This window comes from Platichthys flesus, chromosome 17 (genome assembly GCF_949316205.1).
Source record: "Platichthys flesus chromosome 17, fPlaFle2.1, whole genome shotgun sequence".
Lineage (NCBI taxonomy): Eukaryota > Metazoa > Chordata > Actinopteri > Pleuronectiformes > Pleuronectidae > Platichthys > Platichthys flesus.
In genome coordinates this window covers 5912650-5940608 of record NC_084961.1, presented here as the reverse complement: position 1 = coordinate 5940608, position 27959 = coordinate 5912650, and the positions used below count along the sequence as shown (strand labels likewise).

At 46.2% G+C, this 27959-nt stretch overlaps 1 protein-coding gene and 1 long non-coding RNA gene across 3 annotated transcripts; one reads left to right on the top strand and one right to left on the bottom strand.

Annotated features, from left to right (window-relative positions):
* Positions 1–22: 22 nt before the first annotated feature.
* Positions 23–27596, bottom strand: ash1l (ash1 (absent, small, or homeotic)-like (Drosophila)). 2 transcript variants are annotated; one of them, XM_062409241.1, is made up of 27 exons: positions 27457–27596; positions 26294–26390; positions 22705–23501; positions 17508–21903; positions 15071–15746; positions 14724–14897; positions 14507–14601; positions 14145–14218; positions 13967–14012; positions 13668–13776; positions 13284–13490; positions 12962–13108; positions 10527–10635; positions 10249–10398; positions 9983–10050; positions 9459–9625; positions 8951–9103; positions 8545–8599; positions 8063–8195; positions 6143–6403; positions 5693–5779; positions 5521–5611; positions 4993–5131; positions 4700–4872; positions 4280–4446; positions 3236–3722; positions 23–2513 (listed from the first exon to the last, which is right to left on the bottom strand). In XM_062409241.1, exons 3-27 carry the CDS (start codon positions 23299–23301, stop codon positions 2422–2424), a joined length of 8853 nt encoding a protein of 2950 aa, XP_062265225.1. In that variant the 5' UTR covers positions 23302–23501; positions 26294–26390; positions 27457–27596; the 3' UTR covers positions 23–2421. The 2 variants fall into 2 exon arrangements, with proteins under 2 accessions (XP_062265225.1, XP_062265226.1); XM_062409242.1 differs by having other exon boundaries at positions 3263–3722.
* LOC133972054 (uncharacterized) lies at positions 4158–6330 on the top strand. The gene is made up of 3 exons (XR_009924423.1): positions 4158–4378; positions 4708–5063; positions 6195–6330. It is a non-coding gene; the product is annotated as an uncharacterized LOC133972054 (long non-coding RNA).
* Positions 27597–27959: the final 363 nt, after the last annotated feature.

Here is a 27959-nt window from a genome sequence, read left to right as displayed (position 1 = left end):
ATAAAAGCACCACAACATCAGGTGTATTCACAATAATGTAGTGCTTTTTATTAAAAAATCAAAACGAACAAAAAAACAAATATAAAACAAAAAGTAAAAACCAACAGCATTTTTCATGACTTAAGAATCATAATTACAAACTTTTAAACGAGTGGAAGAAGTATTTTTTTTTTGACAAACTGTACACATCACAAAATGTCCACCAGTCTGCCATCTACAATGCTTGCATCTTATTTTGTGATTGTCTAAAAAGAAGTAAACGAATCACACAAAAAACACACAAATACAGGTACAAGCATCATACAATGACCGCTATCACAAAACGGAACCATTTCCTATTTGAAAGAAAAAACGGAAACAAAAAAATGATAACATGATATCGGGCGGACAGCGTTACTTTTGTTTCTGTCGCCGTTTTTAAAAATATCATAACATTTTTATGTTGGTTTGTTTTTTTAGTGTTCAACACTTTGCAGCAAAAAAACAAGGAGTACATTTCTCCTTAAAAGTAAATATTATTAACAATATTCAGTGACAAGGTGTCTTGCTGAGTCACTGTCATGTCCCAATGCCTTCGTGTCCGTTCCGACATTCCTCTCGTTCATGCAGTTCTTCGATGAATTTCATTTATAGGCAACGAAAAACTCATCTTCAGTTTTGACGTCGTCAGGAAATTTTTACGGTGAGAATTTCTGGACATTTAAAAAAATCATTTTTCCTCCGAGCTTAAGTGTCTTCATTATAGTAATACAAACGGAAGAAATTATAATATTATCATTATTATAATAATACATTTAGGGCTGAGTCCTGTACAGCACAATAATAAACAAAATCCATTTTTCAAGATATTGCTTTTGGAGACACTCCTCAATGTAAAGTGTATATATTTACATAACTTGGCACTGTACAGCTTCCCCCCCGACCGCCTTCCCCCCCTCAGTGTCTCATTCCTGTCACGTCTCTTGTCAGTTTACCGCACGGGGACATTGCAGGCTTGTCCCTTTTTAGCAGAGGCATTTGGGGACAAAAAAAAAAGAAATCTCATCAAATATCACAATTTCCTTTTTGAAACATTCTCCATGGCAACCAGGAACGTAGTCTAAAGACAAGAAACGAAGCTAAGTCCCCGTCCCCCCCCCAATATACAGTATACACCGCCCCACCCGTCTCACAGAATATAAGAAAATATGACCGTCACGATACATTTCATGTTAAGTATTGTTTTCCATAGTTTTCTTAAAACTGTTAATTGCCATCGAGCCCTTAATTTTTTTTTCTTTTTTTTTAAAAAGGTATATTTTCAAGAAATCTGGCAGAGCACAGACACACAATAAAAGTGTGTACGCACGCACGCACACACTCGCACGCAAGGCCGCCGGAGAGCACAGCTGTGTAAGGCGTTACTGTTAAAGCCAGTGTCCCCCCGCATGCCTGATTTAGTTAAGCTGGTGAATCATGTTACTTCAAAAAAGAGAGGGGCCGAGCTGACTGCCTCACAAGAAAAAAAATAAAAAATAAAACCTCAACAAGACACTTTGACTGACTAAAGCGCACACTCAATCCCCCCCCGCCCCCGGCCGCGTTAATAAACACGCCACCCGGCCGCTTCTGTTCCTAAATGAGCAACTACAGTATAACAGGGAAAAGATAATAGACTTTTTTTTAACTCGCATTTCATTTTTTTTTTTTTTCATTTTTTCAGACTGCATCATCAAATACTGTGAGAGTGTTAGTGTGTTTTCATTATAGATACATTACACAGAGCTTCACAATATCCATGGTACCAAAAGTGCAGTTCCACCGCCCTTGTTCTCTTTCTCATGAGCAGCATCTGAGCACGCTGCTCAACATACATTTCTACGAAGCCACGCCCCCCCCCCTCCGGTCCCGGCGCTGATCTTCTCTCGCTTGTTTGCATTTAGTCATTGCAGCATTGAGCCGATTCCCCAGCATTCACATCACCACTGACTGAAAGGAAGAACCGTCCCTCTCCCGAACTCCGCCCCCCCGAACTCCGTACCATTGTTTCAATTCTTCCGCCCACGTCTGTCACGTTTCAATGCATTTAAGTGCATGGGTTTTCTCCTATGTTCGTTTTTTTGTTTTGTTTTCGAAAAAAACAGGTTTTGCATCAAACTACTTAAATAAGCAAGAAGTCTGGGTCAGCTCTCTCTTCGTGCTCCTGGAGAACTTCTGAAAAGCTAGATCTGCCACGGAGTCAGCGCTTCCAAACCCCCTCCACGCTCTCAGATTAGAGACGACAGTCTTGGAAGAGGTAAACCGGAAGAGGCCCCGAGGGATGCATTGTGCTCCTTAATGGTCAGGCAGCCAGCAATGCTTATCTCCCCTCTTGCTTTCGCTCCCTTTTCTGCACTTGCTCACAAGGTTAAAAGCAGTGTGCTCGACAGGCACGTAGCAACGTTATTTCCTCCCGACGAAATCACCAAAACCAAGCGCCCGTCGCCGCAGCCGCCGCCCTGCGCCCTCCTCCAAGAGATAGCTGACATCTATGGCTGTAGGAAGAACAGACAGAGAAAGAGAAAGGGGGATTAGGTGCTTGGACAGAAGCAGCTGACATAGGCTGTTGTATCAAAGTAAAGAAAAGGTAAAGGTTTCTTTTCTGTTATTTCCACTTTAAAATTCTGTATGCTCAAAAGTCAGACAGAGTCAGAAACATCTAGGAAGCCTCTAGGAACTGTTCTTGAAGTTGTTTTTAACTCCCTGAATCCAGAATGGAAATAGTTATTTGTTCTTGCTGCAACTTTTCATCCACAAATGAATGTTGTTTTACATATAAACCTGTTTTCCCCAACCTGTGAGATGAAATACTTGGCTACTGTTACGTTCAAGGGCAGGGTTTCGCGATATTGTTCTTGTATTTGTACTTTGTGTAACGTTTAAATAGTAAAAATAGGGATTTTCAACAGCAAAGTTACAATTTAAATGCATGAACAAATAGATAAAGGAGCTTTTTAGTAACAGTATCAGCAAATGAAAACAACTGCCTCTATCATAGCACAGGACAAAAGGAATTGGGCGAAGCAGCAGACATCTGTTAAGATGAAAGATGTGCAACATAAAAATGAATGAAAGCTGATCTGATTCCTTGCCATCCCACAAAAACTTGATCATTCAGAAAATGGTGATAAAATGCATTATCCAACATGTTAAAAATGATAAATGATGTCACAGCAAATGATTTGACTATTGGACACTCATTCAATCGTTGACCTACCCCCCTGCTTTGATCCCGGTCCCTCACCATTCTTGCCGGGAGTTTTGTGCAGCAGGTCTAACAGAATTTTGTTCAGTCGGTCCCTCTGGGCCTCCCTCTTGCCCAGCACTGGGTGGTGTAACGGCGAGGAGGCTGAGGAGGACGGGAGCTCAAGCATCTCTCCGATCCTCTCGGCGGTAACCTCATCCAGCTCCTTGCGCTCCGCAGCCTCCCGTCCTTCCTCTTCCTCATCCTCATCATCTTCATCCTCCTCTCCCTCCCCTTCCTGCTCCGTTCTCCTGGGCTTCGCTGAGTTCACTTCAGGATCCTCCGGAGCCACGTCCATGTCGTCCTCCGCTCCTCTCCCTTCTTCCGTCTCTGGTGGGAAGTCGTCGCCTCGCTCACAGGAAGAGCCGTCGTCCTCGCCGCCTCCGGCTCCTTTCGGGCGTTCGCTCTTCCAGGCCGAGCGGCCCCCGTTCCTCTTGTAGTTGTCGGGAACATAATGAGGCTGCAGAAAAGTCAGAATTAAACTTGGTTCAAATAATGTTTATAAAAGTTGTATGCAGCTGATTTAGATTTCAGACAGGGGCAATGAATGAAATCAATGCAACACAGAAAAGAAACCACAGAGGAGTTTTAAAAAGTTAAAGTTTCCTGACACAGACCTTAGCTAATTTTTATGCAGCATAAGAGAATTACTGCAAGTCTTTTTTGTCTTTTAGATACAAATTACACTGGACAGAATGATTTAAATGAATATACTGTATGTCGTCAACATACCAACAACAGTGACAAATTACAGAACAGGTTTTTGAGGCTGTTCCCTGGAAGCTCTCGAGATTTTCCTCAGTTTTCTCTGGTTAGAAATACCTTCACCTGTTATTGTGTTACAGGAAGTCTGAACACTGTCAGCAAGATGAGCCGCCCTTGCAAATGTGCCCTGGGCTGTAATATTACCTCCGCTCTTAAAATATCCTTCAGTGTTTTGTAATCAGCTACAGATGCCAACACAGCAGCTACCCTCCCCGTCAGGAACAAACCCCCCCCAACCCCCATCACGCTCACCGAGAAGTCTCTTTTAGGCGCCAGTCGCTTGGGGAAGTGGTTGAAGGCGTACAGCTTGGTGCAGACTGGGTAGCGGTTCCGATGGATCTTGTAGAACAGGTGAGCCGACTTGTCCAGGCGATAATCACAGATGTAAACATCCTGCTCTTTCACGCCCTTGGGCCGACCTGAATGAAGAAAAGGAAATCTTTATTAGTAAAGAACTGCTGCAGGTTACGTTATTTTACAAATACTTTTTCTTTATCAGCACTGTCTTACTTCTGATCCATAATTACACACATTGAGCCTGTAAGGATCTTTAATCAAGCAACACAGGAGCCGGAGCAGTAGCTCTAAAGAATTAGTCTGTCACAGAAGATGCAGTGAGTCATACATACGATTAAGGTTTCTGTGTGTGTGTGTGTGTGTCCCCCCCCTCACCCTTGCAGTAAGTGTAGAGATCGAGGACACAGCAGGTTCCCACCACTGCCTCCAGGGGGATGATCTCGTAGAGCGGCATCCGGAACAGCTCGTTCTGATAGAACCGTCGTGATGGAGAATGATGCGTCTCGTGAGGACGGAAGTAGTGATGGCCAAAGGCAAACCTCTCACCCCTTCAGAGATGGAGAATATTAAACACTTTGACACAACTCCACACCAAACAATGACAAGCAATTACAACTTTATTTTCCTCACAGTAAGACATGTTAAGGGCATCATCTGGTTGAACTTACTTTTCATTCTTCCAGAGTTTCTCAATTCGGAAGATGTCAAGCTTATCTCGGTTGACGTGGGACAGGAGACGGTAAGACTGTCTGACAGGCTGGCCCTCAGGTGTGCGTCGGCTGTCTCTCATCAGATACACACAGTCGCCTGCACAACAGACACACACACACCGGCTTGTTACTTGTCTGCAACGGTACATTTCACAGGATATTGACTGCTTAACACCCAAGTCACTTGACAGATAGAATGTAACATCTCAGTTCAGTCCTTTGGAGAGGATTGCTTTGTCATGAAAACATCAGAATGAAAATATGACCTGGTTAAATGTTTTGAACCGGTTTAACCTCTGACCACGTGCACCAAACCCGCAACCTCACATAGAGTGATGTCATGTTAAATCACTGCAGCACCGTTAGGAGATAAACCACTGGAGGTCAGCACACTCAAGATTTTCAAGAGCTGTTAAAACGCTCTAAAAGTTGAGAGCAAACCTTTTCTCAGCATTTATGAGCTCATGGCTGCAGGTGTTTCTTTACCTTGATGTAGCAGCAGCTCGTCTCTCAGGAGGCAGATGTAGTAGATAGAGCCGGCCTGCGCGTAGCTTGGCTGGGGAATCATGGGGACTTCCTGTAATGATGTAAGTGAGATTAGAAGAGGTCGGTGATCCAGCCCAGTATTCATGGCAGTTTTTGGCAGAGATAAACGTACCACGTCTACAGGCCGAGGTTCACACTGCTCACACAGGTAGTGCTCTACCTCGGTCTCCAGCCGCATACAGTCAAAGTGCTGCCATACCTGCAATGATAAAAAAAATTGCTGAAATCACACATTGTAAAAAATGGGTGGCTGACTCGATTACTCTCCGGCTGATTCAGTTAACACTCAAGAGCTCTGCATCACTGACAAGGACAGAAGCGTTTGTCCTCTCCTAAGAGTTGGTGATTCACGACTGTGGTTTTTCCGTCGATAATTGTTACCATCCTTGTTTTCTTTGTCTAAAAATAAATATACACAAAGGACCGACTGCACAAAATCTCTTTGACAAAGTGCTTCATAGTTAGGTGAAGTCTCAGGAGAAATACACTCACTGAAACAAAAAAGGGAAAAGTAAAACTATAGATTTGTTCAGTTGTATGTGTTTGACCCGTTGCTTCTTACCATGCACTTTTCACACTGGATCATCAGGCCTTCGTCCTTGTACATTCCACAGATGCACCGGATGATGTCGTCGTCCTTGTCATGGGACCCCGGCCCTCCTCCTCCGTGGTCCCGCTCCAGTGAATCCGAGCTGTCGGCCTCGCTGGCAGTCTCGCCCACGATCTCATCAATCTGGACGGCGGCTTCATGGCGAGCGCTGTAGTAGGCTTTCCGCAACCGACACACGTCCCTCCCCACTGATGACTTCCTGCCGTAATATTTCTGGTGGGAAAACAAGACTATCGTAAAAAAGAGCAGCTACTTCCTTTCTCTGCCAAAAACAATAAATTGTCAGGAAATCATTGTGAATCTGCTACTGAAGGTTTGTTCCGACACACAGCAGGATCTCACCGACAGCATGAACAGAGGAGATAAATCTTACTAGAATAATGTACATTTGACTCCAGAATTACACCCTCGTTGTTCAAACAGTCAGATAAGACTTCTCTGTGCAGAGCAACAGACACTTTGCTACAGAACAAAGGTCATTGACTCAGAGAGAAGCATTTCCTCTGCAACTGCCAAATTTCACCTACAGGGGCAACACCCAGCGGCTCTCAATTTAACAATCAACCACATTCCACTCACACATTTTTCAGTCTGCCAAAAAAAAGAGGCCCCGGGACTCTGGGGTCAATCTAATTTAGACGTCCCCATCAAACTTCTCTGAATGGAAGCGTAAGCTCCTCTGAGAGGTTTCAAGTGGCACTTGTTTTAACTGCTACGCTATACAGATGTAAATAGAAGGACCTGCTACGCGTCAGGAGTCATGTAGTTACATCCCATTAGGGAGGTTTTTGTGTGGGAAAGAGGAGAGGGAAGCGATGACTGAGTGGGAGGACGAACGCCTCGGAGCTGCACAGTAACAGCTTAAATTATCATCCTGATGAGGCCTCTTGATTTTGATTGAGCAAAGAATCTGGGATCATACTCTGGAGTTAGTGAAAAACTGGATTCCACAGCAGCTGTAGCTTTTATGTATTCATCAGATCTATGTTTCTAATGATTGTTGGTTGAAAAACATACAGATACAGTATGTGACACTGATTGAGCATTGAGTTAAAAGAAAAATATTGTAAATTATGATCAGCATGACAGATATAACGATGCTGGTACAAATTCATTAAAAAACAGATATTTGTTTGTCTGTTATCACCAGCTTATAGTTTTCAGATACTTTCCCAGGAGAACATAATCCTCTTGAAGATCTAAACCTGCCTAGAAGAACCAAGAACTCAATGTTGTTCACGTAAAACGGCTCCAAATGTAAAATAAATCCCTGCTTCGAAGACAGTGTTCTTGTAACGTTTAGGAACTATCAACATGATGATTAAGTGGTTTAATAGCTCGGATCAAAAAACCCTAGAGTGCAGCTTGGGCCGCAAGTTTCTGTCTGGTAGGAAAAAAAAAGTCCAACCCCAACTCGACAGTCATTCAGTTTTTATGGTTTTGTTGTGGTTTCCCAAATCACAGGCATGTGCAGCATAAAAATATCAAGAGGGCAGCTCAGCCAATGTGGCCGAACCCGACCTGAACCCCCACATCATTTAAAACATACATTTTCCTAACCTAATATGTGTCACTTTACAAAACAAAGACACACTGAGAGCAACTAGAATTGGGGGTAGACATTTGTTGTTGCTGTTAATTAAAGAGTAAAATAAATAGAGAGAGACAGAGCGAGAGTGGGAGAGAGGGATCATTGACTGAGAGAACAAAGTAAGTTAAAGGAGGAACAAAACTTCCCTCAAATACTCATCTTCTGGCAGCAACGTGTGCGGCTCAACTGACAGAACGATTTAAATTATGTATGAATGCAGAAGCAAATGCTCTTTCTGCAGTTCTCATTGTAAATGGAAGGGGATCGTTAACGCAGCCTACCTCGGCATTGCGGAACACTTTGAGCATGTCCGTGTCGAACGCTTCAACGGTCTTGTAGTGGCCCGTGAGGATCTGCTTCTCGATGGTGCTCAGGTCCAGAGGGTCAGACACCTTCTCATAGTACTGGCTGTTCCTGATGATACGAACAAAAAGTGTTAGCCTCTGCAAATGTAGCTTCAATAATGAAATACACATCAGGTAGAGCAACAATAAGTCAATGGGTCTACAAATGATACACTGGAAACCAAACTCCCAACCAGAAAGGTGTATGGGCATGTTATTGTTTCGACACACAAGTGATTATATCAACACTGGAGGAGAAAATCAAAGCAGAGGCTGTCATGGCTCAAAGGGTGCAGAGAAAGATAAAGTGTTAAGACTATGTGGGTGTTGTACACTGATAGACCAGATATCACTGTGCTGTTTGGTGAACAGTCAAACATTATGAATGAACCAGGCGACATGCGGGTTTGAACTCTTACCTCTTCCGTGAAGGAAGATTCACCAGTGGAGCAGCAAGCGTCTGACCGGCAGAATCTGAGGGACAGAACCACGTTAATGTCAACAGCTTTTCTTTCACCACATTACCAAAGAGACGGAAGTGTTTTAGAGGCCTGTTGAGGTGGAAAGTGGGGTCACATATTCAGAACCATTAACTGTTCTAGGATCAAACTCTAGCTTCTCTGTGTGGCACCTGGTTGTTATTATCACTTGTTTCAAAGTAAGAGAAAACCATTATTTTCTGGACATAGTGCATGTGTGTGCCAGCGATTGAAACAAAGGGGAAGCTTCATAGAGGGCAACAGAATAAACAGACACAGCTGTGAATTGCCTTGGTTATTTATACATATTAATCACATTGTATATTCCTCCTCTACAGAAACTGACCCTTGTAGCTGGTGATCATATCACAAATCTCTTTGAAGATGTGTGCGAGGCGAGCAGTCCGCGTGACTTCTGTGTTTTCCTCGGCAGCGGCGAGTCTCCGCGTACGAACCGACCGTGACGTCTGTAGAGCTGAGAACTGCGTCTGGAACACATCTGGAAACCGGGGAGGAGCAGAGGACATCAGGCTTTTTTTTTTTACAGTTCAGTCACGTCATTTCAGATCACATGCACTGATCAGTGAATATCTGCTGCCTATGTTGAAAGAATTCTAAATGCAATTTAAACTAAATCTGGGATTTTCCACAGCTTCATGGCTTGAATAGATCAAAACTACATTTATCTGCTCCAACATTCAAACCAGTTACTGATTTTAGTGTTGCTGGCAGGTGTTAGTTACATTCTCTGCTAATTATGTGCAGCTTTATTGCTATAACATGTCTATCACATCTCAATTGTGGCCACTAAAAACATTTTTCCTTCGCAAGCCTCTTCACACCTTTAAACTCACCCGACTTAATGTTGCCGTCATCGCGGATGACTGCTCCCCAGCGTGTGTATAGGGAAAGGCTGCTGGAGTCCCGCTCTTTCTCACCCTCTCTCTTCAGCAGCTCCTGTTTTTCCCTCATCTTCTCCCAGTTCCTCAGGAGGAACACTCGGTGCTTCAACACAAAGTTTCTGGTGAGCGAGGGAGACAAAACGGTGTGAAGAAGACAGCTTGTGAATGTGCGCTCACACCTCATCCTCGAAATAGCAAATATACAGATTGCTCTCTGGTGGAATTTATTTTGGTAAATTGGACACTTTAAATAACACAATTCTATCAAGGAAGGCAACACTAAATGAATTTCAGATACTAAACCAGGTGCTGTTTTATACTGACATATTTCAATGAGTCATAGATTGCATTAAAGCTTTGCAGGAATGCAATACAGACAAAACATGTTAATGATCACATGTGCACAACATGCTTTTAGTTCTGTTTCTCTTGTGTGTTTCTTGGGCGTCAGTTTGTGTGCGTGTGTGTGTATTTACCTCTCTCTGTTGGACATGGGCTTCATGAGATGAGGGTAAAACTTGTTGCTGTCACTCGACTCTTCCTCCTGATGAAAAGACAGTTGTGCTAAAGCATTACTTTTGATTTCTTTTACAACTCCTTTTTAAGTTTCTTGCTCAAACCTTAACTGAGTATGACTGAAAACCTTTATTTAGCAAATTTTGCTATGGAAGAATCAAACATTGTACACGTGAACTGATACAAGCACATGTTCTTAGTATTTGTTAGTGCATTGATTACTTACTCGTTTCTTGAGCTGGTGTTTGGATTTCCTTTTCTCCTTAAGTCGACCGAGCCGCCGAGTCCCTCCCGTCTTCGGAGGCAGCCCGTTAATGCGTTGGCTTTTCCCACCGATGATGCCCCGGCAGCCTTCTGAGCCACAGTTACACACTTGCTGTAGGGCAGAGAAAGAGATAGAGTTGTACTAAGTGGGAAGAGTGTCTGAAATTGAAGCTGCTTTGAGTACAGCTCTGAACAAAGTGTTATTCCGTGTAGAGGTCAAAGTGGTTGTTCGGGCTTCACCTGCTCTTCTGTGTTGAAGGAATGGAAGTTGTAGTCGTAGGTGAGCTCAGTGCCGCTGTCGATCTCCTTGAGCGCAAAGAGACCAATTCTGTAAACCCCGTTCACGGACCTAAGGGAGGAGGCACAGACACACTGAGTGAGTTAATGTGTAAAACTACAATAAACTACTGTGTTTATGACAATATGAAGTTAATCAAAACTCAATATTAAGACAGACTTTTTTATACATTCCCCTTCTGGCTGTGGTGCAAAAGGCTAAAGTGTTTTGTGACCTGTCAGGAAGCAACTGGGTCTTGTACCAAAGAGGTTACATCCTCTCCCTCAAGTCTGGTTTTGAAGTTTCTGTCCCGACTTGAAAGTTAATGTTTAATTATTCATGTCAGAGAGACAATTTAAGGTAAGACATTTTAAAATTGGAACAAAAAGAGAAAAGGACAGCCAGGTTTTCATTTTCCTCGAATTGGCAACCTCTCAACACATCGTAACCCCCCCCCCCCCCCCCCCTTCTCTCCTTTTCATACCAAGCAGTGCTCCAGGTTTTAGCCTTTCTTCTAAGAATAAAGTGCACTATTCTGCCTGCCAGCCACTTCATAATTTATTCCTTCTATAGGGGTAAAAAGCTGGTTCAGCGCATTGTCTTCAGGCACTACAGCTGTATCTAAGGCCCCGCTGCATGTAATCTCTCTTCTGTGACAAGATGGATGACTCGTCAGGCTTTGTGCTGAAAATCCTCCATCCTTGTGGTGCCTTTTATTTCAGCCCAGCCACTATACATTACACACACAGACTCGCACAGACCAGTGGCCTAGATTATGAGCAGGTCTACGCTGGAGGGTAGAGGGTACGGCTTGATAGTTGACTCTCAAGGTCGTTGGCAGTCCAAAATCAAATCCTCTCCAGTGACACGTGGCGCGGATTCACCAAACACAGGAAACCGCGACGAAAGCAAAAACCAAGCAGGTTTCACTTCATAACATCGGGCACAGCGAAGCCTGTTCTGCCAGGGCTCTGATTGCAGTGGATTTAGCCATGCTGTGTGAACAATCCCTCAGGAAACCAGTGAATTGTTTTGGCATGGTGCAAGGCCTTTAAGCCATTTAGGTCTCTGAACACTGGCAGAGTGTGACAGAGGTGATCTCATCAGATTACCACCACAAAACCACATTAATAAGGTTAGGGTTTCCAGGCACAGCGTTCTCGTTTACAACCAAGTGCACCTGCCACACGTGTCCCTTTTAGAGCTTGTGTATGATGCCTAAACTAGGACAACACCATATTCACTGTGACGACTTAACCGTATCCAAGGATAAAGGGATTTTACTCCATCGCTGTGACAAATCCACACAGCTTCCAAAAACTTCTAAACATAACAAAGAATTCCTGCGATAATAACGGAATATGACACTGATACATATAAGGCCATTTACATGAATTAAAGTAGAAATGCTCAGTTCTTAAACTACATGAGTGAGGCGCTGAGAATGTGAAATACACACGATACATTTTGTGGTTTGGATGGCCTTGGCTCTACTTTGATTCATCATTAGTTCTATGCTGAATATCTTACTGGTTTAATTCTGGTACTTCCAGTATAGTGAGTTTGCCTCTTGCAGCGAGAATATGAAATTACCCATCTCGTCCAAATCATCAAGCCCACAAACGGAGAGCAATTAAGAGAAACTATCTAGTTAATGGGCTGGTTTATTTTCCAGTTCATTAACTTTAAACGCCAGAAGAATTTGGAAAACAAAATACTCAGCTTCTCCCACTGTCCTCTAACAACGGCTCAGCAAATGTCTCACTGTCACTTGTTCATATATGAAGTACACAGCAACACATTGTCTGGGTCCTACATGTTCATGATAGAAAAATTTGTTTGTTTGTGGCACATCAACACCAACATCTGCCTTTATTGCCAAAAGCTCTCGAGTCTCTTCGTCATCCCAAGTAGAAACATTTTTCGGCAGCTTCTACGTGTATTGTGCCTCTTTTCCATTCCGAGTTATGTGTATTCTTACAGTTTTGCGTCTGCTACATATTAGAATCATCATCAACAGGACCACTCGCTCGCGGAGCTTTTCCTGCCATATTCTCACATGGACATTGTACTTGGGGGCTGGCAGGAGAAGTTCCAGAAAATGCCTGGAGCAACTGACTCAGACATTTGTGTACTTACACTCAGCCTCTCCAGAAAATGTAAGTGCATGTCTGAAAGCAGCTTATGACTGTTGATGCATCAGACAGTCCTTAAATCATATACCCTTCTCTTATCGGACTCCTAATGGTCAGCGTTACCATTTACATAGTGTGAGTGAACGCAGTGCTCATGATTGTGCCTGAAATGGCTTAACCCAAAATCTGTGGTTTTGTTAAGAACCCAAAGGCACAACAAGGACACAAGAAGGGAACTGGTATAAAGCTGATGTGACACCCACCACTTCTGCATCTCACAGTTGGGTTCACAGCTGTGGTTTATGAAGCGCGCCTCATTGCCCATTCGATAGCTGTCGATCACCATGCCGCTATCCAGGTTCAGACAGTAGTTGCCACTGTGAGAGAAGTACTGCTCCATCATTCGGCTCCTAAATCACGTAAAGAGCAAAGAAGAAGAAGATTTAAAGAGAGGTTTTCATCCATTTCTAAATAAGCACCGAAATGAGAAAGTGAAACAGGCCAAACAAGAGCACGAGAATATTCTAAATCATCTGACGTCCACATGCATTGTTAAATAAGAATATCTTCCATAATAAATCTCACCTGAACTCCTGTTCGCTAACAACCTCTCCCAGGTACTCAATGATAAATTGTCCAGAGCGGAGACACTCCTTGGTGCGGATGCCCCAGCCCTTGCCCTCAGCGCGGAACCGCTCTAGACACTGGACCCAGTCGTGTTTCTGAATATGCTGGTTGTCACAGAGCTCGCCACACGGACAGGTGCTTTGAGAGCACTCTGCAAAGCTCATCCTGGAAATACACAATTGAACACAAGTTAAATGTTAAGTATTTGTCTGACACCTTGTTTACCCTCCATTAATATCTGTTTGATAACTAACCCAAAGAACTCCAAAGCGTCATTGTGTATGAAAAGACATCTTGGTTTTTGATAATAAATAGAATAACCATCTCTGCATGTGTCTTTACCTATTCAGGCAATCATCCAGGCAGCCTTTCTCAGCTGAGCCCTCAGGACCCCTGCAGCTGCATGTCGTTGTTTCATATCCAGAGAGAGGCTTCACGTCCACATAGACATCTGTGACACAAACAGAAGATTACCACTTCACATTTAAAGTTGTGGCCAGCAGTGAGAGCATTAAGTATTTTAATTCCGGTTTTGTAAACAACGTGCATGTAACTAATGACAACAAGAGTCAAAGCAGCAGAGGGAGGGATCAACAGAGAAGTGGCAACAGAACCGAGCGAGGGACGAGCCAGATACTCACTTGATCTGATCTTTTTATACAGGGGGACATCAGGCCTCTTGTAAAGCTGAAACAGAAGAGTGAACACAAGGAACGTTTAATGACGAGCGGGCTGGGACTTTTTAAACTACCCATCAGTTGCTCAATCCGAGAATGGAAAAACCCTAAAAATCAATTAGTACTCAATGTGATGGATCACCTGATCGTGTTTCCACAGCCATAAGATGTCGTAAGGCAACTGGAAGTCAATGCGCTTCTGTCGCAGGTACTTCCCTGTAAAAGCAAAGCAGGGGAAATGAAGAAGGAGGAAGTCATTTTTGACCACACACAGTACCTTTATCACAGCTGTATTGACATACTGTATGTAAATAAGAAGTTTGACCTGTTGATGTAAAATTGGACATCCTGTAATGGCCGATAATATACATTTGTGGTAACTGAAGAAGAAGTGTTCTCATGCACTGAAGTAAAACACTGATCTTTCAATCTGGTAGTAATTAAATGGTAAAATCCTGTGTTTTACACATACGAAATGAAGTGCAATATGTGACCCAGACTCACCAACATGTATAGGAGCTGGAAACAACCCATAGTCATGTTCCCCAGGTATGTATTCCAGCTTCTCTTTCTTTAGCTGCAGAAGTTGACTCCGGGGACTACAGGGTGAGGAGAAAAAGAGGGCAATGGAAAGAGAGTTTTGATGCTGTCCAGACCTACTATATATATTGCGCTGGTATCTTAAAAAACAATAAGATATTTGGATTTCCTTGGCACTCACTCTTGTGTCTTGTACACGTCAGAGTAAAGGCCCGCCTTCTGGAACTTCTTTTTTGGAGGTCTCGCTGGTCTCTTCTCCCGTTGGCTGGGTATGGAAATGGGTGGAGCTTGTTCCCTTGAGACAGTGCCTGGGCGTTCTGGGGAGACGGGGCCATCTGGCTTGTTTTCCATTGAGCTAAAAATAGAACCATGACTTGGTTTCTAGTGGCAATTGGATGCAATAAATGTTCCTATATATACCAGCATTAAATCCACACATCAGTATTGACTGTGAATCACTGTCTGTTTGCCAGAGCTGAAACTCTCAGCTGTAAAGGTTAACATGCAGTATGGTGAACAGTTGCTTACCCACGAAAATTCTGGAGCTCCTCCTGAGTAAGCCAGCTTCTTCCTGTCCCAGTTTTGGCCCTTGCCACCAGGTTTCCCAGGTTCTCCTCTCTGTCTGGCAGGCGCTCCTCAGTCTCTACTACCTCCCCGTCCTCCCCGTCCTCTTCTTCCTCTTCTTCTTCTTCCTCCTCATCCCCATCCCAGTGCTTCCTTTTCTGGCCTTTTCTACGCTGTCCCTGAACTACTGCCTCAATAGCATCAGTCACAGTGTCCCCCTCCCAGCCCCTGACCCCGGCAGGCCGTTCTCCCGCTCTGTCCCTTTGCCGGGTCGGGTTCAACTCAACGACAGGGGGTGGTGATGGCGGTGGGGAAGGTAACGGGTATTTCCTGGGACGTCCGGGGCCCCTCTTCTTCACCACATTGTTTCCAGTACGAGCCTGTCTCTGCAGTTTCTTGGCACGTAGGATTTTGTTGACATGGTGCAGGCTGTGCTTGGATGGCTGTGCCCGGTGGGAGTGGTGGGGCAAGGAATCATCCAGGCAGCAGTCCTGAGAGGGAGAGAGGCAGGAGGAGGAGGCCGAGCTCTGGGAGTGAAACAGAGAAGGCTGGTGATGGTGCTGCTGCCGGTGGTGCAGGGATCCTTCGGGACCTTCAGGGGTCGGGAGGGCAACCCCTCTTGCCTGAATACTTGATGACCCTGTGGGAAAAAAACACAGCAAACTAATGCTAAGTATATATAAAAGCACTCAGCACACATTCTTATGTTTATGAGTGACACGACCACTGCTGACACAGTCACAGTCAGGAAACTGTGTGATAACGTCCCATGACTGTCTCAGCCGCGTCTCATCCAAACCACAAATTCAACAGTAAGATTTGTTTGACAGAGCCAAACATCAGGTAATTGGTTAACACAGCATAACAGATTATATTATCCCTACTTGGCTGACTTTTTCGACAGGCATTCAGGGGTAAATGAACGAGAGCAGCCTTTTCATTATTTAATTTAGCTTCTCTTAATTTTCTCTGACTCACACCATCACCTTCCATCCTCAAAAATCTTTCTTTAAATATCTCCCTTTCCTGTCCTTGAAAAAATATATTATATTACAAGGAAGCAAAGAGAAAACTGTAAAAGATATTGTTAAATCGTTAAAAATAATGTTTTGGGATTAATTCATTCTTAAATATTATAGTAAGTAGATCAAGACCATTAGTTTAGTCCTTGCTCAGTGAAAGCGGGTTCCCCCATCTCGCTTTCACCATTACTCCCTTTTTTCCCCACATCACTCTCTTCCCAACCTCTTCTGTTAGTGTGCATCCATCAGCCTCCATCATTCCCCACTTGTCTGGTGTCCAAGACCACCTTTGACCTCCACTATCTCCATGATGCAGTCTGCGACTTCTGACTGACCCCAAGTCCTGAGCTATAATCCAGGATTACCCTGTCTTGGTTTAAACTGCACCATACAGCCTCTTACTGCCTCCCATCTCCCTGTGAGCCATGAACATAAATATAACGCAATACTCACATTTAAACTCAAAGACAGACACGTAACTGTTAGTCAGGGGGACACTGATGTTCTTAGAGTGGCAGTGGCTCAGTCAGGGTGCTGGCTGAAGCTGAGTACTAGGCCTCACATTGTGGGCTTTTGAGGGAAATGTCTACTAAATATAGCATGTTAACATAACACAGCACCCCTGCAGTAAGATGAGCACAGGGAGAAACGCCACATCTGCTATGGGCATCCACACTCATAGTGGAGTCCGTTTAAATCATTACAGTTGTTTTCCTTCTTTTTGCCAGAACTGTAACCATTCGTAAGAGCTACCAAATCAGACGCATGCGCACAGGGGTCTTCAGTGTTTCTTTCAAAGGGATATTTTTCAGTAGCATTAAGTAGCATATTCCACTGAGTAATTTCTTTGTTTAGATGGGGGACAGCTGACAGAGCTACAAAGACAGAGCTGATCATTTACCAGTGATGTTTGATCCAACCACAACTGAGGTATAGATGGTTTCCGTGGTAATTCTCAACATTCTTTTCAAGAGAAATAGAGCATTCCCTGAGCAAAGATCAAGCAAGATTTCAGAGCCTACTTGTTGTGCCACCTGGCCCACATAAATAGTCCTGGAATCAGGGCTGGATCAATCTGATTCCCACCTGTGATGGTTTCACCATAGCTGTACCCAGCCATGAAGCTCATTAGCCAAACACATTCAGCCACACGATTCTTGATACAACAACATCTGAACTATATTTGGAAAATTCAGTTGGTGCATATTTGATTCCAATAACCTTTCACAATGTCAAATTTATTTTAGGGATTAAATAATGTTATGCACTGAAGAGATTATCAAGCTCAAAAGTGCATCGAGCTACATGAATTATGTGGAATTTAATACAGTGTGAAGAATGTCAGAAGAACAAATAATTGCATGTAAAATTTGACTTACCCATCTCTCTCCTTTCTCCTGATGATGAGCGGTCTTTCCTCATTGGCCGGTCCATGCGGGAAAAGCTGGAGCTCTCCGGGACAGCCTCAGTCTTCCTGCTCCTGCCCCCCTTCATCGTAGTGCGGGTGAGAGCAGAGGCAAAGAGATTTGTGAAGTTTGGAGAATCATGGGCTCCAGGCTCGCCATCCTCTGTGGGTGTGAGAGGCTCCTCGTCTTCGCTGTCCAAACAGCCCGCTGGGTCTTCAGCCCGGCCCTCTGAGAAGGGACCCTGGCCAGGCATCACATGACCCCGTGAAAGCTTAGAGTAGTCCGCCTCAGAGCTGCCCATCCTGAACCAGGACTCCACTGGGTGGTGGCCTTTTGAGCTATTACCCAATGCGAGCCTGGAGGGGCCTAGACAGGACATTGAGCTCTCTTTGCGCTTGTACCTTTCTGCAGATGAGGTGGAGGAAGAAGAAGGGGAGTTGGCAGAGGTGGAAGCAGTTGGCTTGCTGGCACTGGTGCTGGAGGTGTCTCGTCCAAAGCGGCATCTTTGTAAGGACTCCACCATTCCTAAACTGCCAACTCGCTCTCCTTTCCCTGATGCTCCACTGTCAGATATCCCTGCATTAGCCCGGCTCCCTGATCCACTTCTTGACGCTTCCTCTCTGTCCTCCTCAGCACAGCGCTCTCTGTGTTTGTGTCTGTGTTTGTGTTTGTGGTGCCAGTTGAAGGAAAGCTCAGAGGACATGGGTGGGTAAAGGACAGGGGGCCTCGCTCCTCCAAGGAACTCCTGCCTAAGCAGCTTGTGTTTTTTCTTGTGAAATTTGGAGGGGTTCAGCAGGAGATGTGAGGGGTGATGATGATGCATATAAGATGTTGGGGGAGGAGGAGGGAAAGATGGTGAGTGGTGAGAGTGATGGGATTGGGCCGTGTGAGGTGCCTGGTGGTGTGGGTGGGGATAAAGAGCACTAGCTGCAGGATAGCCTCTGTAATAGCCCAAACCCAGGGGCCCAGAGGAGTAAGGAACACTGTAAGAGGGGTGATAGAAGCCTCCACTGGACAGTTGGAATCCAAGCCCAGGTAGAAAAGGAACCTCAGACATGGACTCCCTCATTTTTGGAGGCCGTCCCCGTTTCTTCTTCATGTCTGGTTTTCGAACATAGTGCAATGGGTCACAAGAGTAAGCAGGATGGGAGTAGAAGCTCCCAAAGTTTACTCTGAAAATTGTAGGCAGGAGGTCCCTGTGGACATAATGATGTGGAGGTGGGCCACCTGGGCCTCCTATGCCCCCGCCGGCCCTGCTCCCAACCCCTGGCCCTCTACTTGTTCCCGCACCTATGCCTATTCCACTGCCGAGCCGGTGCCCTGTGGTACGGTGTGCTATCCGTATTTCACTCAGTCTCACAACAATATCATCCAACTCAGCAAGAAAGTCTGGGTCATGTCGGCGGGAGCGCAGCTGCAGATACTTCTTCTTGCGTTTCCTCTTTTGTCTTTTTAGCTTGTCATAGCCGGGACACCCGTGGCTGCGACGTTTACATTTGTGCTTATGTTTCTCCTTGTGTCCCAACAAAGAAGCAGCCGGGGCTGCTGGGTGAGGTCTTCGGGGATCAGGTGATGACCTTGCCCCATGAGGTGATGGAGAGGGTGAGGGATGTTCCATGAGGACGGCAGAGTGTCGCCGCCTGCCTCTAGAATTAAGTCCAACTCCTGGACCCATGGCTGAACTGATGACCCCTGGCATTAATAATCCACTGCCCATCCCAGGTGGCAAGCCAATCGCACCCAAGCCACCTGCTCCCCCTACTTTCTCACCACGGTCAGAAGTGCTGTTATTATCCGTTCCTATACCACTGTCACTGGGCACTGTCTCCTCGCTGTGTGACTCACTAACTGGTGATGGAGTGGCTTCTTTTAGCTCGCTGAGGGGGGCAGGGGAGGTGGGATGAAGCGGCCGAGGAGGGGAAAGCTTATGATAATGGTAGTGCTGCCTATAATGGTGGTGGTGATGATGGTATCCTCTGTAAGATGCCTTTTTCTGGGAGGCTGCTGTGGCCATAGATGACGAGCCCAGCCCAGTGTTACGAGGATTAGGGGCAGAAAATGTTGGGGGGGAGAAGGAGAATGTGTTGTGGCTATGATGGGAGTTAGCATAGTGAGCATGACCTGCAAAGTGCACTGAGCCCGGCTCCACAAAGCTGGCATCACTGATGGGACTGTGACCTCCACTAGACTGCGAAAGGGAAGGAGAGGGGAAGACTTCTGAAGAGAGCGGGTGGTGTTGATGGTGATGGAGAGGGGAAGTGGTGTTTGGGGAGAGGAAAGGGTCTTGTGGAGGCGTAGCTGAGGAATTTGACGCTGCTTTTGGTTTGCGGCCTCTCCTCTTACCCATATATATTGTGCCCTTTTTACTGACATTAATTTGCGGCCCAAGTTTTCCCCCAAAAGAAGCTGCCAGAGAGGACAACGACTGGGTGGTAGCTTCCACCGAACCAACCACCCCACTGGGAGGGCCTTTGGGGGGTTCCTCTGGTCTTGGACCTAACAGAATTTGACTGAGAATTCGTTTCCGTTTCACACTTTTCATCTTATTGATCTTGCCTATAATAGTTTTCATGATGAGCTGCCCATTTCCTTTACTGCGGAACCGTTTCTCTCCCATGTCTCCTGACTCTGGAGCCAATGTGGGAGGCTGACCCTCCTGTGGTAAGGTAGGGGGAAGGCGCTTGGGACGTCCACGTTTTCTAGGCATGGGCTTAGGGGGGTTGAAATCCACCTCTGGGTGAAGAACTGGTGGGTCCTGCTCTTCTTTGGACTTTAGTAAAGATGAAAAGACCTTGGAGGGGGCTAGCTTGTTAGGTTGGTGCCCATGGGCCAGGGCATCAAGCCTTGGCATTTTGGACTTTGGCCTTCCCCTTTTCTTAGGCTGACATGGGAAAAGCAGTGACACTTGACTTTGTGGCACAGGATTTGGTTTGACCTTATTTGGGTTGGGAGGCCGGCCCACTGGTCTTTTAACAGGTGGCAACACTGTTTCCAAGCTTGAACATAAAGGCATGGTGGTTTTGCTCTGGTCGAAGGGACTGTCGTGGCCTGGTCTTTGACTGTGCGTCTTGTTCATAAGACGGGACCAGCGGGGTTTCCTTCCCCTGCGTTTTTTAAGGGGTTTGCTGTCCTGCTCTGCAGGAGAGTCTATGGAGGAATCGGGAGAGTCGTCTCTAAGCGGCGTCTGTGGACCTTCATCACCATCTGGATCTAATGGAGAAGGTGCCCTTTGTCTCACAGGCTCAGGGAGACCGATAGTCCGGCCGGGTCGACTACCATCCCGGTTTGGACTGCGCTTACTTGGACTAGAGCTCTTCCCCCTCTCAACTCGCAGTGACTGATTATTTCCTCCCTTGTCCTTCCCTTCTGGCTTTCCTGTTCCTGTTGAGGGAGAGCACTTGGTTAAGTCTCTGGGGCTGTCCCTGTCCTGCTCCAGTTCACTTGCACTGCTTTCGTCTGCTAGTGCAGGACTCTCACGTGCATGGTGTCCTTGTGAGGGAACCGGGGATCCCAGGTGACTCACTGCACTCGCTGTCCTCTGCTCGGCTGAGGCGGTGGAAGATGATGAAATAGGACAGGATGGCAAGGATGCTGCATGGGGTTGGCAGTGAGCAGGACGCGACTGGCCCTTAGAAATGCTACTGTTGCTGTTGTCATTGATACTGTCTTTTGAAATGGCTGACTGGCGGTTATTGCCGTACGCGAGTGCTGGGCTGCTGCTGCGACTACTGCTGTTGCTGCTGCTCATGCTGTTGCTGATGTGGTTACCGCTGCTGCTACTTGCTTTCCCAGACCCATCTATGTCCTCCTTTCTCAGCGGTGAATGTTCCATAACACTGTCTTTGTTCCTAGAACCATAGGGCCGACCAGGTGGTCGTGATACGGGAGGTGGTGGAGAAAGGTGGACCATTCTTGAGTATGTGTTCCTATTGGCCATAGCTCTGTCTCGCTGTTTGGCTGTGGGGGCCATGAAGCCTGAGTTTGGGAGAGGAGTGGAGTCAGTCTTTGTGGGTTTGGCTGGCTTTGGGGTCTTTGTTGGTGGGCATGTCGCTATGAGTTGAGCTAATTTCTCAGTGACTGTGGGTGCTCCCCAGTTTTGGAGATTCTTGTCCTTGTCTCTCTGACTTTCAGTACTGTAGGCGTATTGGGGCGGTTTTGCACCTTCAAAACTGGGTTCTTTTGATGTAGGTAGTGGTGGAGAAGGTGAGGATGTCCTGGGGTTAAGTTGTGGATTCTGTGCTTTCTTCGACGAGGAATGCGTTTTACTGTCCGGAGGAGGGCGGTGGAGGTTGAGGGGTCTCTCAGATGTGGTGGCTGCTGCTTTTGAGTCTGACTTTGTGTCAGCCTTGCTATCTCTCTTTGGTGAACCCTGGAAAAAAAGACAAGAGAGCAAGTGAATAATTAAAACTAAGAAGTGGTTACTGATGAATAACTTTTGTATTTAGAAATACACTGCTCAAATTCTAAATTAGAAAGATATATCTAAAAAGACTCTAAACCCACTCAAGTCATAAAAGATAAGTCATAAAGCTAATATCTAATGACACTTTAGAGACGGTGGTGCTAACATATACGGGCAGAGACACTCTCAGCTGCAAGTATAAACTATCAATAAACACTAGTTTTTTTTACCCCTTTCTAAAATTTCAATTAATTGTTGAGATTTTTCTTTCCAAAGTTGTTTTCTGGTCACATCCAGAGGGGGTTGTAACCCTCAACTCAATAACATTTAATTAGGGTCAGACTGGGGACAGAGGGGGAGAGCTAGAGAGAAGGGTCAAGCAGGGGAGGGGGTGGAGAGGACATGGCCAGGCAGAGACAGAGGATAGGCGGCACAGGCAGAGGGAGACCGGAGGGGGCGGTACTTGATGAATAGAGACAGGCTAACAGAGAACACAAAGAATACTAAAGAACAATTTATGTTCTGCTCTTTATCTGTGCAATAACATGGTGATTACTTCAGTAACCGTGTTGCGGGCCACTGCCTTACCAGTGAGTGACTGATAACAGCTAAAGAAACTGAGGTAAATAAACACAAGTGTATACACACAAAACAAATCTAACGCTTTGGTGAACATGCAGGCTGTCAATCTTAAATGCTTGCTTTTAGCAAAGCATGAATCCAACATTGAGTCAAAGTACATGAATTGATTATGTCCCCCCTCCTTACCCTTTTTGCTGGAGCACTCCCATTTACTTGGGAGGGTGACAGGGTGGTGGTGACAGCAAGCGGAGGAGCAGGAGGAGGTGGAGTAGGAGCTTTAGAAGAGGGGGTTGATAAAGATGATGGGGGTGGTCTGTTGACACTAGGATTCTTCTCCTTCTCCTTCTCCCTGCCATTTGAAGGACACTGGTTTTGAGTGCCTGGCCCATCACCTGTAGCCCCTGCACGGTTTCCCCGGGCACCGCCTCCTCCACGCCCTGTATGCCTCACAGTGGCCCTGAAGGCTGGACGGCACACATAATTCTCCAGGATTTTAGGTGGCTTCTTCATGCGTTTTGCTTGAAGGCCAATCTTAAGTTTGACATTGCCCTCGGACAGGCTGCTCTCTTTGATGGAGAAATGTGACTGGTCGCCACCTCCTGGACCACCTTCCCCTCCAGTACCAGCTGAGGCAGTGGCAGCTCCCTCCTTCTCTCTGTCCCTCTTATTTTCCTCCTCTTCTTCTTTCTTTCCACCTCCTCCATCCTTCTCTCGCTCCCCCGTGGGAGCACCTGAGTTAAGGGGGGGAGGAGTTGCAGTTCCCCCCTGCATCTTCTGATCCATCAGAACTTTAGGGGGTGTACAAGTTGACTAGGGAGGGGATGTTGTGGTTACCAGGTAGAGTTTTTCTCAGGGGATGGGATGGGATGGGGGTGAAGGGGGAAAGGGGGGAGGGGGGTTAACGGTGAGGGTGAAGCTCTCCTTGATTTGAGGCGGCTTCTCTCCCTTCCTCAGCTGGACAGCCCTCTTTCTCCGTCCTTCAACTATTAGGTAGAGAAGGGGGAGGGAAGGAGGGCAAGGATGGAGAAGACAAAAAAGAAAATTCCATCAGTCACAGCAACACAGAACATCAACCAAACACTGACAGTTTTAAACCGTGCCCCACAACCGAGAAGTATAAAATGTCTTTCAATGAATGATGGTGCAAAGCAGATGGAGGGCAACAATTTTTTTTATCATTTATATGGTTAGAGGCTGTCCTTCATCCTGTCTGGGTGACTTTTTATGGTTTGTTCGTCCTCACAGCCTATAACAATCTGTGACCTATTTACACAGCCACGGATCTTCTACCTTAGAAAGGTAACCTTAGGCTCAAGGACTTTAGGTAGTCAATGTGAGAACTACAAACCTCAACACATCCAGAGTCAATAGTTAATCCCACAGTGTTGTCACATCCTTCTAAGATGTCACGAGATAAGATGTCAAATGAGCAATCCCTTAAGTTCCTTCATTAGGTGCAGTGAAACCATAATTGTTATTGTGGAATGCTTCTCATCCTCTATGTTTGCATAGTGCAGCATGTTTCTTAATTGTCCTCCTTAGAGCACAGCCCAATTCAATGAAGTTGTCTACAGCTCCCCATGGCCACTGAGTGATTTAATGCGGATTCGCCCCCAAGCAGGTGCTTTCTCTGTGCGGAGTCATTTGGAGGCAATTCAGAACTGTGACCTCAGCACATTGGGCCCTCTGGGACTAGACAGAGGATCCGGCCGCCTTTCCCAGCCTTTGCCAGCAGCAAATGAGAGTGAGTGATAGAGCGTCAACGTGCCGGCGGTTTCTCTGCGCTCTACATTAGTAGAGAGCACTAAAGGAGCCTCTTAATGGAGCCTCAGGAAAGTCATACAAGTCGTCATCATTAAGGCAAAGAAAGCGAAATAAAGAACAGAACATACCCAACACAGCATCTTACACCGTGTTTGTTTTGGGTTATGACTGTGGAAAGCAGTAGTGAAGATTATTTTTTCGTTGAACCACAAAGTACACGCAGCCCAATTTTTAGAGTCTGGCCTGTACTTCCCCCACGCCCTCTTTCTGTGTTTGCTTCAATTACTCACTCCATTTCGCCTCAAAACTGCGGACTCCCCCTCACTACACATACCGCACTCAGATCACACCTCCCTCCTTTCTTTAACACTCCATCAATCTCTGTATTCTTTCACCGCTTTCCTAAAGCTTTTCCACCTCTAGTTCGCTAACTTGGGAAAGCAGTACTAACAGCATACAAACTAAAGTCGCTGTGTTCCTACTTTAACCAAAAACACATTTCACCCACCCCCAAACTCCATTCCCCAGGTCCTGTTTTTCTTTTTTACGCAGAGCGACAAATGTTCTCCTCGTTCTTTTATAGTTAACGCTTGGGGTGATACTAGCTGCTTCCGCTGCCTGATAGCAACTGTGCCAAAAATAAGCCAGTGTAGTACCAAACTCAGTAAGAGGCTAGAGGAGAAAAGCCTTCTGGAGAGTCCAAACATTCCTCTCACCTCTGACAGGCCAAGTCGGGTGGTTTACTGGCACTCGCTCTCCTGTAAAGGATCTGATACTTTTGATTAATAAGCCGTAAGACCAAAACGCATCATTGTCCCATTTGGCATCGAGGTACTTTTTTATTAACAAAGCAGTAGGACTACATTATAGTCATCTGGGCTTTTTGAGTCAACCTGCAACACAACAGAATAACAACACTACTCATGGCTGTCTGTTGTTTGCTTTTACTTTCAGATCCACTGCCAAAGGGTTACAGTCGACCTAATCGTATATAAAACAAGAACAAACGTCCGATGAATGTGTCGGACAAAGAATTCATGATCAATATCTGGTCAAGAATCTAGAAAGAAACGGCAGCTCAGGCAGGAACGTAGTAAACAACTTCCCGCGCCCCCTCCCATTTCTTTCCTCCTCTTGCTCCCTCCCTCCTCACTTTTGCACACGTTGTTCATAACTGCTGATTTCCCTTTGGCCATAGCAATAGTATCCAACCCACCCACCCACACCCCCCTCCACATCATTCACATGGGGGCTGGCGTCTGCCCTCGGAGCTCGGTGTCTTTTGCGGGGGCTTTTACACCAATGGTACTAACACAGTGTGGCTGGGGAGAAGGGGGGGGGCACGCAAATTCCTTTACCACTACGAATGGTTTGTCTCATCTCACAGCAGCCGCGTTCAAACGCTTGAATGGAAGAGGCGGATGCGATGTGGGAGATAAAGGAACCGCGGCGGAGGCTTCAATAAATCTCGGGTGGGAATGACAGGTGTCAGTCAGCACCAGCACCATGAAGACTCGGGGTTTCTCTGCAGGCTGTGTTATTAAAAGCATTAAAGTGCAGAGCGAAACATATTAATTCAACCACGCTTCCCCACGTGTCGTGCAAGAAAAAAAAAACGTGGTTGCCACCGAATACCGTTATCCGCTTACAAGGGGGGGTTTCCTGTACAGTCAACACTGTCATAACTCATGATAATGAGAACGGATCACAGTCATTTTCTGCTTTACCGCAAGTGCCTCAGCAAATCCACCAGTGTTTAGTCGGACTCCTAATGACTGGAAATAGACCCAGCCTCGGAGACGAGCTTGACAGCCATTAGGTTCACACTGTACGCGGCGCTGGAGAAATTGCGTTTGCAAACATCTGCTCGTGTGTCAACATCGGATTGATAAAACTCTGCAACACAACAGAAGCAGGGCTCGATCTGATTCGGTGGATCTACACTGTTGGATCAGGACTCAATAAATGTAGATGAAGAAACACACATCGTATTAATATTAAATAGACTCACCTCTGTTATTGTCCAGAAACGGTGTTCACATTATTTAGCTCTGTGTCCTCCCTTCGTGTGTATCAACGTGGTGGCCACATAGTTTATCTTCCAAGTGCTGCATGGCCAAAAAGAAACATGCAAAATGTCAAAAATGTGTTTTGATTACAGCTGATACAAATCTAAATCTAATCTAACCACACTTCAGCTGTCTGGAAGTAGTACATTCCCCCACCCCACCATCGCCACCTCCTCCTTCGTATCCGAGCTGCACTTGCATAACAAATGTTTGTGCCGATTCCAGATCTGCTAAATGGGTTATAACGAGGCGATCGTATTGACCAGGGCCCACAAATCTCAGATCAGAAATCAATGCACACGGCTCGGGGAACTCGGATTAACCTTGCCACCTCCAAAACACAAAGTTACCACGGAGTGTCAGGCAGCAGCCCCCCCACACAAATGCAGTTTCGTAGCATTTTAAGCTAACAACAAGCCCCGGCTGCGTTGACATGAGCATGCAAGGGGGTTCTTAATGCGACCACCCGTGCCCTGGGAGAGGTTTGTGTTTATTCGGTGACAAGCTAGCAGCCTCCATCTCTACAATAACACACAGGCTGGTGCTACATTTGTGCATCAGTGGCAGCGGCTAGCTAGCATCTACCAGGAGGGCGATTGGGGCTAATTCCGCCGTGCACAGATCCAGCGGTGGAGCTCCACGCGAGAGGCAGACACCGAAACGCGGGTGAATGCGTGGAGCCCTCGGACCCCGGGTCAAGTGATGCCCACGACCACACGTCTCCCGTCACATTATCGCAGGTCAACTCGTGTTACCACATCTAGCCTGCTACGACGGGCTAACGATGCACTAGCTTAAAGTCAGCTAACCACCCCCCCCCCCCCGGAAAAAAATTATATCTCCAAATGTCGGGTTTGAGAAAACAGCACATACGCACAATTCCACCGAGGGACACACGCACGGGAGGTTTAAAAAAAACAAAGAAGGTGGTGGGTTATATTCCAGCGGTGTAAAGTGACAGATGCAGCGCCGTGTAGGTTATTAAAAAAAAAAAAACACTAACTGTCAACAAAATGGCGGCTGCGTTGAATCAACAGAGACCCGAAATGGATCTCCCCCCGGTAATTCCTTCTGGGAAAAATGCTGAAAATATCCCGGTCCTTACAGCGACTGGTGTCCGTGGTGTCCCCCGCCGGCGCTGCGAAAATCTGCTCCCGGGTTCGCCGTTAGCTTGGCCGGGACGTGTCGGCACGGGCCTCCCTCGTTCGTCGGGCCTCCATGTCTGCTCAGCCCGTATCGCTCGTACAGTGTCAGTACAACACGGGCATTCTCGCTCCCGGGGAGGGAGGGAGGGAGGAGGACGGACCGCGGAGGGCGGAGGGGAGGAGGGGAGAGGAGAGCAAATGTCGGTTGTGTGCGCTGGCCCCTGAGTTCATTTAAAGAAACCCACGTTTGACTTTCATTATTTGTGTGTTTTCTGAACGGTGGCTGCAGGAGGTGCAGGAGGAGGAGGTGTGTTCGAGGCCCGCGGGTCCACAGTCCACTGTCAAAACCCCGCGGTGTCAACACGACGTGACGCGGCGCCGCGAGGGGAGAGGGCACCGGGAGCCCCATGAATAAAACATCCTGCTCCATCAGGATGTGGTTCCTGTGCTGGGACTCGGGGGA